Source organism: Sturnira hondurensis, unplaced genomic scaffold (assembly GCF_014824575.4).
Source record: "Sturnira hondurensis isolate 20B ecotype Veracruz unplaced genomic scaffold, ASM1482457v3 Scaffold0008948, whole genome shotgun sequence".
In the NCBI taxonomy this organism is placed as follows: Eukaryota; Metazoa; Chordata; class Mammalia; order Chiroptera; family Phyllostomidae; genus Sturnira; species Sturnira hondurensis.
This window is the reverse complement of record NW_028081579.1, coordinates 2,038,347-2,054,330: the sequence shown is the minus strand read 5'-3', so window position 1 is coordinate 2,054,330 and position 15,984 is coordinate 2,038,347. Positions and strand designations below refer to the sequence as shown.

At 45.0% G+C, this 15,984-nt stretch overlaps 1 protein-coding gene across 1 annotated transcript; it reads left to right on the top strand.

Moving 5' to 3' along the window:
* Positions 1-6,231: 6,231 nt before the first annotated feature.
* SSTR1 (somatostatin receptor 1) lies at positions 6,232-9,833 on the top strand. Its single transcript, XM_037056412.1, has 2 exons — positions 6,232-6,630; positions 7,084-9,833. Exon 2 carries the CDS (start codon positions 7,439-7,441, stop codon positions 8,609-8,611), a length of 1,173 nt encoding a protein of 390 aa, XP_036912307.1. The 5' UTR covers positions 6,232-6,630; positions 7,084-7,438; the 3' UTR covers positions 8,612-9,833.
* The last annotated feature ends 6,151 nt before the right edge of the window (positions 9,834-15,984 follow it).

Here is a 15,984-nt window from a genome sequence, read left to right as displayed (position 1 = left end):
AGTAAGTACATTGTTAAAGTTCTCCCAGTTTTAGGTTGAGCTCCTGGCTTTTTTCTCCCTTGTCTTCGAAGAGACACACTGTAACAGGGCCACAGCCCAAGAGGAGAAAAGCTTGCTAAACAGCACTCCACAAAGGCAACTGCTTACCTAATCTGCTCTTTTTTGCCCTAGAAATCTTGATGGAAATAATTAGGAAAGGTGGTCCACCGGGTTCCAAGGGCAGTCTAGATGAAATCTAGAGGTGTTCTCTAAAATATTGTTACTTTAGGAAGGCAAAAAAGTAAAATGGAAAAGGAAGGATGCGGGGTGTAACATCAGCGCCCTGGCACCTGTGTCAACAGAGGCGCCAAGGCTCCACAGGTGCAGCTGGAACTCACCTCCCCGGATGTGGGCTCCTCCCGTTCAGGAACAGGTGCACCTGCTCCTTCCCTTTCAGTCTAACCTAGGTTCACGACACCCACCCAATCCCTCTAGCACTCTCGGGCCCTCCATCGTTATCTTTTTTTCTTAGAACTTAGCACAAAATGCAATTATGCTACCCAGGTGTCAATGTTTACTCTCTTTCTGCCTCACTAGAATTCCACAGGAAACTAGTTAATCTTTGTCACTGTATCTCCAGTGCCCAGAACAATGCCTGCCACCCAGTGGACACTCAATTAATGTGTTAAACTAATGAATACGTTTCTTGGTTTTGATTAAAAACATATTATTCATAAATAGTAGAGTTCCGATGTTAATTTCTAGTTCCTTTTCACTAAGATATGGGGGCAAAAAAAAGTGCTCATACACAACACAACTTGGAATTAAGTCATTTCTACTATAGTCTGAATTTTACTTCTATGAATTGTTTTTAAATCACAGGATATAGTATCAGAAACCAGTATATAAGCAGTAAAATTTCAGTTCACTCGGGTAGTCAACCAAGAATGGTGACTTCCTGATCTAGGCCAGGTGGTCTGCCTGGACTGTGCTGCCTCCTTATCTCCCTCTTCTGCTAGGAAAGAAAAGGTCAGGCTGTCACAGATGCTGCTTCTTCAAGGACAAAGTGCCATCCTAGGCTGTGTGGAGGAAGGAGAGCAGAAGCATGGACTGGTGTTGGTGCGCAGGAGGCAGCGGCCCCCAGCGAGAAGGAGTGGGTGGTCCCGGCATCCCCTTCCTGGACGGCTCCTGCAGGTTCTGCGCCCACAGCTCACAGACCCTGCTCCCCATCCTCTTCCTACCTCCAGGGAAGAGAGATGCGTTCAGCCCAGACTCACGAACGACCAACTCCACCTTCACTGTGGGAAAGAAGAAACGATCGGTCCTTCAAGTTGTTTCATGTCATCTAAGTAGAGCAGTGTTCTGGCTGTTGGAGCATGCGCCAAGGCTCCTGCCTCATTATACTGAACATGGAACACAGAGGCAGTAGCCTTATGGCAGGTGTTGTAACGGCCTCATAGATTTAAATCACTCTATATGTCTTTTTTATAAGAAGAATGTAACTTTTATATTTTGAAGAATAAAGATGACCACATAGCTTTCATCTACAAAACTAGCTTTGCTTCCCACATCCAGCCCCTTGCTTACTATGGCTGTTCCTTAGCTGGTGAAGCTGACCGACAGGTACAGCCCACTCCAAAAGAATAGCCCTCTCTGAAAGAATGGGGGACTTGTACATGTTCAAAATTGAACATCAATCAAAAGAAACAAGAATATGGTTTTGTGACTTCGAAAACAATTTTTTGACAGTTTCTGCTAAAACAAAAATGCCCTCAAAAATTTTTTTTGGCAAAATTCTTTGGAACTAATGAAATTGATCTTGAAATCCTTAACTAATCAAGACTATGTTACAAAAAAACTGTTTTGCCAGTAAGAACCATTCAAAATAATGTAGGTAACATGTAGTTGTTTTTATTCTACTTTTGTTCATGCATTAATAATAATGAATACTTTCCTGTATTGTTGAATTCTCATCCTTAGAAATATTATTTAGGAGTAGAGAGTCCACAGGGAAAAAAATGAATTGCCACACTGAGTATCTCTGGAAGCACAAAAAGACTCTGTCGTGCGGTTTCACAGAGGAGGCGATAGGAAAATCAGCAGGCCAGGGCGAGTTTCCTGAGAGTGGTGATGAATTCAACCACAGGCTACCAGGTTGCTCTGAGGTGATGGGGCATCCCTGGGAAATGAAGTCCAGGATTGTTTCTTAGCTCTATGGCCACTTTTGCACTCTAGTAACTTTCTTATTAGACTCTCATCATATCAACCGCTTCGCGGCAGATGGTCCTTAAGCGGCACATACCTGTGCTGTGGGCCGTATTGCTGAGTGGTGCTTGCCCTTTGCAGCCCATCTGCCCTGCCAGGTGTTTGTGAACACAGCTCTGATCACGCCGGGTAGACTGTGCTCCCGGAAGTGTCCCCTTTAATCCCTGGTGTCAGCCGGCCCCTTACCAGTGGCATGGATTGGAGTGGCTCATTGAGGATCCCTAGAGGCTCCAACTGGAAACATCACATTAATACTGATTTTAATAGATGTCGAGTTCGAGCTTCTGATAATTACTATTCCACCAACCAACTGAGACTCAGAACTGCAATTAAAAAGAAACAATCTCCCATGTGCAATGGCTTTCACACTGCATGATACTATTAAATAACCATCATTAGCTACTAAAGTAGGTACTACCCATTTTCCAGGGCCCTTTCTCAGCCAAGAAATTTGAGACCAAGAATGATCCATGGATGAGTCATCAGCATGCAAACTGTTGATATAGGACACGCAAATTGAAATTATTCAGAATGACTTAAATGCATGAAGTATTATTACAGGTGATGATATTACACAGATATTAAAAGTTTTTCTTACAGGAGGACCCAAGTTGATTTCTTTGCATCTGCTGCTATGAGTTAGAAAACAAGAAGGTACTATTCATGGAATGCCTTGGAAACATAAAAGGAAGAGTTACTGGGCAATTTTCCACGTGCTGTGCTGCGCTGCGTGCTGGGGATATAATGATGTCAAAATAGATAGCCTCTGTTATCAACAAACTTACAGATTTAGAAGGGGGCACAGATAAACACAAAAAATCACAACATAGTGTGATAAGTGCAGTAGTCAAAGTGGGCACCTGGTACGTAACAGCACAGGAAAGTGTGGCTTGTAGAATAGAATTGAGATGGGGGCAGACAATCAGTCTGCTTAAGAATCTGCAACTTCCTGACGTGGGACTTCTCTTTCTCCCCTTCTTGGAGGCCATATTCTCTCATCTCATATCCAGAAGTGTTCCTCTCACAGAGACACAGGGAAAACAGTGACCAACCAAGAGAGGACTGGAGGACTAGTAACTGCTGTGGGAAGAACAAGCTTATGTTAATCTTTTCAAGGTTTTACGTACTTTAGATACATAAATTTCTTTTAAAAGTTTTAAACAGGATATGAAGATGTGGAGTCCTGACTTCTCCTAGGCCATGTTCCCTCCACACTACAACAGTCCCATTACTGCACTAGTGTTCCCATCGGGTTCGTTAGAAAACGTTCACATCAAGGGGGGGGGGTGGCTAAGAAGAAGGCAGATTCCTCACTGGGCTCTTGCTCTTAACGTAATTTAAAAACAGCTACAAATCGCACACTGTTTAGCCCACAAATGCTACATTTTGCTTGATTGTTTGGTTTGTTCATGAATTAGTTCACAGATACGATGTTAAAAAATACATGGCTAAAAAGATTTGATAACACTGCATGGCTCATATCTATCTCATATCAATCTCTTTTTTTATTGAAGTAAAATTCACGTGACACAGAATTCATAATTTTAACCATTTTTAAGGTGTGCAATTCAGTGGCTTTTAGTATGTGCACCATATTGTGTAACCACCACTATTGTCTTGTTGGGACCATTTTCATCAACCCCGAAAGAAACCGCACCTTCATTAAGCAGTCATTCCCCATTCCGTCTTCCTCTCAATCCCTGCCAGCCTCTAATCTGCTCTGTCTGTGGGGATTTGCCTATTCTGGACATTTGCTATAAATGGAATCATGCAATATGTGTGACCTGTCACCTTACACTGTGTAAATGTTTTCAAGGTCCATCTATGTTGTAGCGTGTAATGGTATGCCATTCCTTTTTATGGATGAATAATCTTTTGTAAGGATATACTACATTTTGTTTGTTCATTCATCAGTTGATGGATATTTGGGCTGTTTGACTTTTTGGCTAATATAAGTAGTGCTGCTATGAACATTTAAGTACAAGTTTTTATTTAAATATCTGCTTTCAATTTTTTTGGGGGGGAGGGAAGGGAGGCATTAATACCTATAAATGGAATTGCAGGGTCATATGGCAATTCTAATTTTAACTTTTCGAGGACTCACCAAACTTCCTAAAGTTGTTGCATCACTTTTATTCCTACCACCAACATATAAGGGTTCCCCATTCTCCACGTGCTTGACAACATTTGTAATTTTTAAAAGATTTTATTTATTTATAGAGAGAGGGGAAGGAAATGAGAGAGAAACCACAATATGTGGTTGCCTCTCAAGCGCCCCCTAATGGGGACCTGGCCTGACACTCAGGTGTGTGCCCTGACTGGGAATGGAATCAGCGACCCTTTGATTTGTAGGCCTGCACTCAGTTCACTGAGCTACACCACCCAGGGCTATTGCTTTCTTTAAAAAAAATTATAGCGACCCTAGTGGGTAAAAAGTTATGTCTCATTGTCATTTTTTTGGGGGGGATAAATAATTCATCACAGAAACCACTTCAGAAACTAAAAAAGCATGTTTATATCAGGTCTTAATTTTTCTCCTTTTATATATGATACTACCATGAAATGGAGAGCTTTTCCTAAGATGAGCTGCAGAGTGAACATACGAGATTTTGAGCAACAGAGCTGTGTTTTACTGTTTCCCATCACCCACTCCCCCGAAGCAATCATGACTAACACCCAGGTGTCTAAATCGTGACTGTCGAAATATCAGCCCCCAGAGGAATAGCCAGGTGTCTTTAGTCAGTGATTGCCAAAGAGGCATCTAAACTATTATGAGGCTTGGCTAGTATTGTAAAAAAGCTTTTCTGGGGTTGGGGTGAAAGCCATTTTTAAAAACCCAACAAATGTTCATTTTTATCTCCATATGTGCCGTATTTTTAAGCACAACTAACCACCATTCTACAGCTCATTTTAGATAAAATAATTTGTTTAGATAAAGGAATGACTTAAACAGATTTGGCCTTATGAAGTTTCAAATTCCTTCCTAGCACATTTTGCATTAATAATTCAGTGTTCATAGCACATATTCCTCTGAGAGTCTGTCACCATTAATTTTATCTGATTGTTATAACCAGCACACTACAAAAGCTATTTTTTCCCTTTCAGAGCACTTAAGTTTTGAGAACTAAAACACATATAAATGATGACCCTGGTAAAGCAAGGGGGCAATAAGAATTGTAGGGTTTTTTTTTTCCAAATTCTGTTCATTCTGGACTGTGATACAAATGTGAGTTTAGTTCCTGTTTAAGTTTGCCTCTTCTCAGTGAAAATTCTACTGATGGAAGGGAAATCTGAGGCTCTCAGTACGCCGGGTGCCTCCAGTTGAGAGGGAGGAGGAAAAAGAAGCTGGAGACAAAGCAAAGCTTGGAAGAGGCCCAGCTCTAGGCTGCTGCAGGTCAGCCTGCCTGGGGACCTGCACGTTTCCTATGACACAGGCTTGAAGGGATCTTGAAACAGTAGAGCTGGATGGAGGGATTCTTCCTTGGACTGAAATGATTGGAAAGCCTGATGGAGCCTAGGCTAGGGATGGTGGGCAGTCCCAGAAGTCGTTAAAAATCATGATAATTCAACATACACACACACACACACACACACACACACACACACACACACAGAATCCATTTATTCCTAAATGAAGCGAGCGAGTTTTGGGCTTGCCTGATTTTTGAGTCTTAAAGGTTTAGGCACGCAAACTGGAGCCAGGTCTCACGTCCAGAGAGGTCTCGAAAAGGTTGAAAACCTAGCATTTCGTAGAAAGTCTCAAAGGCCATCCAGCCATTCCTGGGGTTGAAGACAGGTCTGGTCACCTGCACAACCAACCCCACGTGGGCTTAGAGGAGCTGTCATTCCTGCTCGCCCGATCTTTACACTTCTCCCTCGGGTACAAAGTACAGCAGGGACGCAGGCGGAGCCTTTCCTAGCGGCGCAGCCCTATCTTTCCCCAGTGAACACCTAGATGGATTTCCAATGCCTAGCCTGGCACGTTCTGGAGGGAGCCTCAGGCTCCTTCTGCGCTCCCAGCCGCGCGCCCTCCTTTCGGCAGTCGATACTCTGGGAGAAAAGGGGGCTCTGGGCACTACGCGCTCTAATAAAAAGATTCGCCGTGGTTTACCCAGGCCCCTGAATATTCCCGCCCGCGAGGAGCTGCCTGCTGTGATGTAACGCAGAAACCTCGATCACACGGATTGTTGTTGTTCCTTCTCTCAAGGTTCCTGGGTTAGGGTCAGTTTCCGTGACTTCAAGAGTATCTGCGTGGGTGCCTGTGTTGGGGTCCCGCCCAAAGACAGGAGTTGGACCGCGGGAAGAACGAACGTCACTGCGCTACGAGACAGCACAGGCACTTTGGACCGGCCATCTCCGCGTGGGTCTGGAGGTACTGCGCCCTAGGTGAGTAGAACTGGGAGCTTCTGCTGCGGGTCTGAGAAGCAGGGCAAGCGGGGACAGGAGGTGGGTGTTTGGACACGAGACGATTGGACCGGAGTGGAGTTAGGGTTCCCTCGGGGTGGGGCAGCAGCTGAGCGTTCCCGAGATGAACTCCAGACATCTACCTGTGCCTGGGGTCCGCTTCGTTCTTTGCTTTGGATAGGATCCGGGTGGGATAGGACAGAATCTACACCTTTGGTTCGCACCCACCCTGCAGGAAGGCGGAGAAACTCCCCAGGTCCTCCTGAGGGATGGAAAAAGGGGGCTGCAGAGGAGCCCCGGAAGCAACTGCTGGCAACTGTTCTGGTTAATCCGAGCGCAAGCCTGGGAAGAAAAAAAATGGGTGAGGGGGTGATAAGCCTCCTATATTGCCTTCCGCCCTCTTTCTCTGCCCCCCCCCCCCGTTGCCTTTCGTAGCTGCTGACGCGCTGGTGGTGCTTATTAATCATTCACCAGCCCAGAGTCGCTCCAGTTAATGGCTGTGCGGCGCAAGGCACCAGTCTCCCTGCCTCCCCTCTCCACGCCCTCCCGTGTGGCCAGGAGCCCAGAAGCCTAGGAGCGGCAAGCGGCTGCGCGCAAGCAGCGGTTGGGCGATGCGCCCCGCTAGCACGGGTTAAAGCCGTGCTCCCTGCAACCGCTGTGCGCTACCCTCAGGCGCTCGGCGGCAGTGAGCTGCGGGCAGTCGGTCAGGGTGCCGAGTGAGGGCGCAAGCGGCGGGGGCTCGAGAAGAGTGTCCAAGCTCTAGCAGCCCCATCGTCCCTCACCAGCTGAGATGTTCCCCAATGGCACCGCCTCCCCTCCCTCATCTCCTAGCCCCAGCCCGGGCAGCTGTGGAGAAGACGGCGGCAGCAGGGGTCCCGGGGTCGGCGCTGCGGACGGCATGGAGGAGCCGGGGCGAAATGCGTCCCAGAACGGGACTTTGAGCGAGGGCCAGGGCAGCGCCATCCTCATCTCTTTCATCTATTCAGTGGTGTGCCTGGTGGGGCTGTGTGGGAACTCCATGGTCATCTATGTGATCCTGCGCTACGCCAAGATGAAAACGGCTACCAACATCTACATCCTCAACTTGGCCATTGCCGATGAGCTGCTCATGCTTAGCGTGCCCTTCTTAGTCACCTCCACGTTGCTTCGCCACTGGCCCTTCGGCGCGCTGCTCTGCCGCCTGGTACTCAGTGTGGACGCAGTGAACATGTTCACCAGCATCTACTGTCTGACTGTGCTCAGTGTGGACCGCTACGTGGCCGTGGTGCACCCCATCAAAGCAGCACGCTACCGCCGGCCCACCGTGGCCAAGGTGGTGAATTTGGGGGTGTGGGTGCTATCGCTACTGGTTATTCTGCCCATCGTGGTCTTCTCGCGCACAGCGGCCAACAGTGACGGCACGGTGGCCTGCAACATGCTTATGCCTGAGCCAGCCCAGCGCTGGCTGGTGGGCTTCGTGCTGTACACATTTCTTATGGGCTTCCTGCTGCCCGTCGGGGCCATCTGCCTGTGCTACGTGCTCATCATCGCAAAAATGCGCATGGTAGCCCTCAAGGCTGGCTGGCAACAGCGCAAGCGCTCAGAGCGTAAGATCACCCTGATGGTGATGATGGTGGTGATGGTGTTTGTCATCTGTTGGATGCCTTTCTATGTAGTGCAGCTGGTAAATGTATTCGCAGAACAGGACGACGCCACGGTGAGCCAGTTGTCGGTCATTCTCGGCTACGCCAACAGCTGCGCCAACCCCATACTCTACGGCTTTCTTTCGGACAACTTCAAGCGTTCTTTCCAGCGCATCCTGTGCCTCAGCTGGATGGACAACGCCGCGGAGGAGCCGGTGGACTACTATGCCACCGCCCTCAAGAGCCGCGCCTACAGCGTGGAGGATTTTCAGCCAGAGAACGTGGAGCCCGGGGGCGTCTTCCGTAATGGCACCTGCACGTCCCGGATCACGACTCTCTGAGCCAGGGGCCACTCAGGGGCCCTGCGCAAAGGGACGGGGGAGGATGAGATGAAAGGGAGGCCAGGTGTGAGAGGCAAAAGTATCCTAGGGACCAGGGTAGGATGGGGCCAAATGTGGCTAGGACTCTGTGCTTCGGGCTTGAGAGACTGGAAGAAATGCTCAGGACAAAAGTGGAACTGGGCGTTTTGCTCATAAACTGGGGAGGCTTGAGGGCTCCTTTCTCCACTGTCTCCTACTCTCCCTCCTTCCTACACTGCGCTTGTACTTCTGCACCGTCTATAGAAGCTCCCCACTCTCTAACTTTGATATTTCTTTCCGCCAAGTCCTGCAGGTTATAGATCATGAACTCATTAACGTCGCTAACTCAGGCTGACCCTCAGCCCCGCCAGCCGTTCTGTGTTTGTTTAAGCCGATCCACGGTTACTGCCACGGGTTTCCCTCGGGATGAGTCCCAGCTGGCCCCCAGCCCCGCCCTGCCAGCCCTTCACTTGCGCGATTCTGCCTGGTGCCTCTAGCGGAGTATCGAAACACAGCTTTCTCTGTGCACAGCTCTACTTTAAGGGAAGGCGGACCTGAGAATGAACTGGGCAGCTTGTCTTTTCTCCTACTCTCCGGTGAGGAGGCACCCCTCACCGAGCCCCTCCACCACCCTCACTGCGCCCAGAGCGGAGCCAGGTGCTTAGTAAAATCGGTCCCGCGCTTCGAACCCCAGGCTTTGCGCAGTCCTCATTCAGTCCCCCATGTGGAGCCAAAAGGAGCTGAGAACAAGGACCGAGGAGGCTTTAGATTTGAGGTTGGGAGAGGGAAGAGGAGCTGTAATGGAAATCACCTTCTCCAGCCTGGCTCACAGCCCGCACTTTAGGTTTCGAAGACCAGCACTCCGGAGCGCCACCTGCATTAGACCAGAGGAGGCGGGTCGCAATTTCCTTGGAGAGCCGCGTGGGAGCGTGGCTGCAACTACACTGGGTTTTCTCCCTCACCCAAGCGTCTGGAGGTGCAGCTCTAAGAATAACACAACAACAAACCCAGTTTCCTGCTCAAAGACCAAGCACCAGGGCCGAGACCCTGGGTGGCGCCTACCAGACCCGGCCAACCCCGACTGTGTCACCGCCACCTGCAGGCTGGAGGGTGGGCTTGTCCTGTCCGGCCCTTGAGGGTTGCCGCCTTTAGAGCGGGGCCTAATACCTTATTTTCTTGTTTAACATCTTTATTTGTTTGTTTGTTTGTTAATTTATTTATGTGTTTATTTGTGCTGGTTGAAAACGTCTCTGCTTTCCTTTTCTCTACTGGCCAAGCCGGGGCTTTTTCCTTCGGGACACTGGGAGTGAAGAGGGGAAGGGCCTGGAGGGCCTCTCTCCCTAAGGCCCCCTCAAAACCTCTCGCTTTGTTGGATCTTCTTTAGATGTCCTTTCCTCTAGCCTTTTTATTTTCGCTTGTATCCAGTGAAGTTTGGAGGTTTTTTTTCATACTTTCTTGTTAGTTTCTGTTTTGTTTTAGAATAAATAATGATTGTATGGGTGAGCCTCCTCTCACGCAGAGTGGGAATTCCTGTACTTCTTGCTTTCAGTGCCACCCTACAGATGATTTGAATATATGTGATATATATGACATATTTTATATATATGTTTATCTATGTTTGCTTATCTTGCTCCATTGTCATGAGTCCATAAAACAGTTCCCAAATGTACTGACAGGTGTGGGGCTGCCTGAAACACTGTCAGGTAAGAGGATTCAAGCAGCACTCAACCTTGGACCTGAGAAGTCTGATGCAGACCAGACTGTAATCCGGGTTGAGGATGTCCCTGGTTATGTCCTTGCTGCTTCTAGTTTTCAGCATAGGTGACTTTAACCTACAGTCCTGTTCACATTGTCATTCTTTCAAGGACTTTGGAAGTAATTTGTGTCTGTGTTTAATCTTACCAGCTACACTGGAAGCCTGAGGAGGGCAAGGACCAATCATTTTACTTCTCCGTGTTTCCTGTATTGCTTCAGTGTGTTGGCTTGTACATAGTGAGCACCAAATACGTGTCTGTTGGTTGACTGCTTACGTGAGCCAGAGTGCATTACAACTATTGACAGGCAGCTCTGAGGTTCCCATCGACATGGACATGATGGTTGAAATCACTGTGGAAAAAGACGTTTCTGTATATTTACTTGCTTTAATATCGTTGTGCTTTTCTGAAAGCAGTAACCAAGAGTTAAAATGCCCCTCACGTTTAGTTTAAACTAATGAACACACTTGCTTTTGGCCCTAATTCAGGAAGTTTAGTTCTGTCCCTTGATGATAATATATATTATTACTCCTTTGGAAAATAGATTTTTTTAATGGTTAACAACAGTGAAATTTACAAATCAAAATCTTGACCATTAACCTCTTAAGAAAATACAAAGCTAGTGCTCTTAACCTGTTGCCATTGTAATATTGATCAAATAAACAGTGCATTATGTTGTTTCAAGTTGTCTGACTTTCACATTTAAATTATACTGTTTCAACAGATTACAAAACACAACACATGCATACACACACTGGCTTGGTTGCTTAATATTTCACTTAGATTTTAAGAAAAATTTCAGACTATCTTTGGAAATTTTCACCAAGATTGAAGTTATACCTTGAATTTTCTATTTTTTAAGAAATATCATTTAGTTTAGAGAGGGAGAGGAGAAATCCAACAGACGTTGAGTGAGGATGACTAGGAAGCAGTGTACGGTGTTGCACTCTCTACGGTTTCCTTCTGTCACCAAACTAACTAGATGATATCTCAATCTCTCACAGATTAAATTGCTGTCTGCCCTCATTTATGACCTGAAACTTTGTTGTGGGAGCTAAGTAATTGCTGATTTACATGCCAGGGCAAGATAATGGAAGAGGAGAGAGAGAGATTTCAACATAAGAGAAGAAAAGAACACATATGTTATGCTGTGTTCAAGGATGATCATTTTCATCCCCAGAAACATTTTTAAGAAGGTACTTAAAGAGTATTTTTTAAGACGGACTTAAAAGACTTCTTACAGCAGTTTCATTTTCATAGCAAAGTGAGTGCAAAGGAGTATCTTGCCAGGCAGCCTATATCAGTAATCCCAGAACTAGAGGTGGGTGTATGGGGGGGGGGGCAGTGGGGGGGAGTGCGCTTCAAATACTTTCAAATGTCCTGTCAGTCTAGACTTTATAGTTCTGTATATTATCTCCATATGACTAAAGGTAGCTGGACTTTTGTCTTTTCTTATTCTTTTAAAAAGCTATATAGCAAGGTGGCAAACTGAACTCATAACTTAGATGTGCGAAGAAAACATTTTGTTATGTTGGTTTTAACTAATCTGAACAATATTCCAAGCCCCTTTCAACTAGCTGGCTGGGAGGGGGAAAAATTAAATATTTAAACATTCAACTGAGCTGATAATTTAAATAAACATTTTCAGAAATTTTCAAAATTTTATTTGGATAAATTTAGACAGTCTCCTGGTTGCCCCCCTCCTCCTCTCTCATCCCTCAGATGGCTTAGAGTGAAGGGGGAGAGGCTTTATGCATCATCGTGCAGAAAGGGATGGGGCCCTTGGGAAAGTGGCCCTCTCTGCCCTTTGCTGTCCAGGAACAAGGTCATTTGTACACCTGGGTGATTCCTGGCTGCAGTTTCTGAAGCCTGTGGTTTGATCTGCAGTTTCTGAAGCCTAGGGTTTGATCTTTCAGTGTGGCGAAGGCTGTACCTCAGCTCCCCTGGGCTGTAGCCCTCTCAGAGTCTTCCCCCTCCCTCATACAGACTGGAGGTCTACCCTAGCCTCTGCCAAGGAGTGAGCTCACCCTGCCACAGGTAGCCTCGTGGTGAGCCTGTTGGCCCAGTGACTAGACTGGATCTAGTGTAGCTCTAGACTGGGGAACCTCAAGATCTCCCCTGTCTGATAGTTTTTTCTGTAGCTCTGGCATAGCGCTGTGGCATCTCTCCTTACCTTCTTCTTACTTAGCTTATTAAAAACATTCCACACGACCCACCCTTCCTTTGCACTAGAGGAGAAATATAGTTTTAGCCTTTGATGTGCTGAAGTCAGGAGAAAAGATTAAGCAAATTTCCGTGCAAACCCATCCCCACTGCCTTACCTGATTTCCAAGCCTTTATGTGTTACTTAGCACTTGAAGACAAGCTTGCACCTATCCTAAAGTGATGGGCCTTACCTCAGGGAGAAAGATTGCAATGAAACATCATCTATGGATTAAGTTAAACTGTATCAGTTTAATGTCTATTAACTATTATCCCTCTTACTGGTGACCTCCGTTTTCACAGGGTAGAATTTCATAGGCCATCTTCTCACATAATAACCCAAAAAAGGATTATGTTTGAAACACCTTTGAAATACTTTATTTATTTATTTTTAGAGAGAGAAGAAGGGAGGGAGAAAGAGAGGGGGAGAGACATCAATGTGTGAGAGACAGAAGGAATCGTTGCTTCTCACATGGGCCCCCATTGGGGACCCAACCCACAAACCCAGGCATGTGCACCCTGACCAGGAATTGAACCAGTGACCCTCTGCCTTCGAGGGCACGTTTGAAAACTTTTGATGCCTCATCCAATTTACCCTGACCATTGTACAGAATGCTGAATGTATGGTTTTGGCCTGAGAAAAAAGATAAGGATTTCTCTTGGAGAATGTTAAGGAGGATATATTTTTAAAAATTGTCATATATCTCCAATTTATTTTAAATAATAGAGATGTCATATTTATGTCAATCTTCTAAAAACATGATGATTATATGCTTATATTTTGCAAATCTTGGTCATTACCTCATTTATTCCAATGTACCACATCAGGGAGGTTAGGCACTCACCTAAAATAATTGACAGATGTTTACATAATTGTTACAGTGATGTATGCTTTAAAAAATAAAGTATTGCAAGCTTTATGTTGCTCCCTTGTTGTACCATACACCTTTCAGCCAATGAAAGCCTCTTCTACCTTTTCAGTGGTTATCTTGCTTTTCATCCAACACATTTCAGTTTGTTGAAACGTGCTGTTCTTTAAAAGAAGACAGATAGGTTCAACATTGTTACATGGTTCCCTTAGACTGAGGAAGGCAGGTACAGAGGTAATGTTGTGATTATTTACTATTGTCCTTTGGTAAAATGTTCACTTTGATGATGGACTTAATTGTTGTCAAAAGATCTGTTAAATCTCATTAGCCAAAAGCTGGAAGTAATACACTCATTTAAGAACGGGACTATAGGCATGATCCCCAATTCTCTGGAATAATAATGAGTTCAAAACTCTGTAAATAAATATCTCTTTAAACCAGATTGATTCCAGTCTTTAATTTTGAGGGGACAAGAAGTATAAAAGGAAATAAGAAGTGGAGAATGCTATCAACTAACATCTTATCTGTGCAGTGGAGTTCAAATTGATGGCTTTCCTCCCTGTCCACACCCCCAGACCAGTCACAGATGAAGACTTCCACTCCTGCCCCTATTTCTCATCCTCCCATGATTTTAAAGTCAACACTCACATCCAGTTTTTCTTCTACTTTTATGTTCCTTCTGAAAGCTTTCTCTCAGTCTCTTCTGAAAGCTTTTTCCCTCCCACTTTTCTTCCAAGCATTGGTATTTCCGAGGACCAATGGTTGAGTTATTTCTTTGTTTACTCTGCGAGAGTAATTCTATTTCCATGACTAACACCTGCTGTTAGAGTAGTGACTCAGAGAGCACGGCTTTGGAGTTTTACTTGCTTCGCCTTTAAATCCTGGCTTTAATGGATACTACTTCAGTGACCCCATAGGGTTTTTGTGAAGATTAAATGAAGTATTTGGAACACTCTTGGAACCATGCTTTTAATGCAGTATATGCTTAATAAAATATTTATTCCATCAAAACATTTAAGAAAGACTTACTGTGTATCAGAGTTCACTTGGGGAAGGATACATAGAGACACTGGAGAATATTATGTGCAGAAATAGCTCTGACTTCCACAATGATAACACTTATATCAAAAGACAACTAATACCCCATTCAAATTTAAAGAGAGAGGGGAAAAATCCAAGATAGAATAGGCAAGCCAAACATATTTTACAATAACACATGTGACTTACATGACTCTTCTGAGAAAGGCTGTGCAAATATTGATGAACAATAGCTCTCACTGTGTTTTTCTGTCTCTGTAACCCCTGAACAACTCATTAATCTAGCTAATATTATTATTAGCGGCAAATGCCTACTCAAAGTCAGTAATTAAATTGAACATTCTCCTTCCTGTCCAATGAGCCACTGTAAACAGTGGAGCAAATAGATATTTGTATGCTTTTTAAAAGAAGTCTCAAGTTTTCCTGCTATGTGGGATCTGACGTTACACACACACACACACACACACACACACCTACACCTTAATTAAACGAAAGGAACTTCTTAGGTAATAATTGGCGAAATAGAACTTCAAGAATCTGTTTTCCCCTGCTTTCCTTTTTAAGTTCCCATTTCCTGACCCTTCTGCCCCCAGCTCAGAGCTTTTGTTTCATGATTTTCCCAGCTTCTCTCAATACACGTCTTCTTGGGAACAAGAATGAAGGGGGGGCGGGGAATAGAACAACTGTAAAGGTATAATCAATAAAATATATTTAAAAAAAATCTCCTTTGGTTTGTAGTTTACATCACTGGCAGGGCTTCAGATGCTATCTTCCTGGAGCAAGACTTTTAAATAAAGACATAGTATTGAACATCAGGCATCAGTATTCTTAAAATCACATCTTTTTCTCAGGCAAATATTCCTTAACAAGTGTTCCAGAATCAAAGAATTTATAGAAATGTATATTCTTTATACTATCGCATAGAGATTTTCATTCATTAGGTCTGGAACGAGTCTCAAAATTTCTAAAGTACATTACAATCTGAGAACTAATGATACAAGTGTTAAGAGCATGGAGTTTATCATCAGCAGATGTGGTTCTGCCTTATTTATTGTGTGATACTGGGCAAGTTAATTGCCCTGATAGACGTTTTGATCTTCTATCCGATCAGAACAATAACACCTCCTTTGTAGGGCCCTTGTGATGAGCCAATGCATGTCAAATACCAAATCAGTCAGAACCCCTTTAGCAAATGAATGAAAACCTCATTAACTCCCACAACTGCAAATTCTTGCGGAAGATCTGTCTTCAGGCTGTACTTGAACTGTAACTCAGTATGACCTTTTTTGCAGCCAACTTTTCTCATGTCTGACTTTTGCCATGCTGGCTCCGTTCCCAGATTGGCGAGTCCTTTGTAATTATCATGCAGCAGCAGAAACTAGATCATGACATTTTTCTAGGTTCAAATTTCAAGAACAAGAGTGAAAATAATTGTCTGTAATTGGACTGTTTAAGATGGCTTATCTGTTGGGAGGAACCCTCCACGGGTCAC

Coding starts and splice junctions, on each gene's coding strand:
- SSTR1 (XM_037056412.1), top strand. CDS start 7,439: ATGTTCCCCAATGGCACCGCCTCCCCTCCCTCATCTCCTAGCCCCAGC.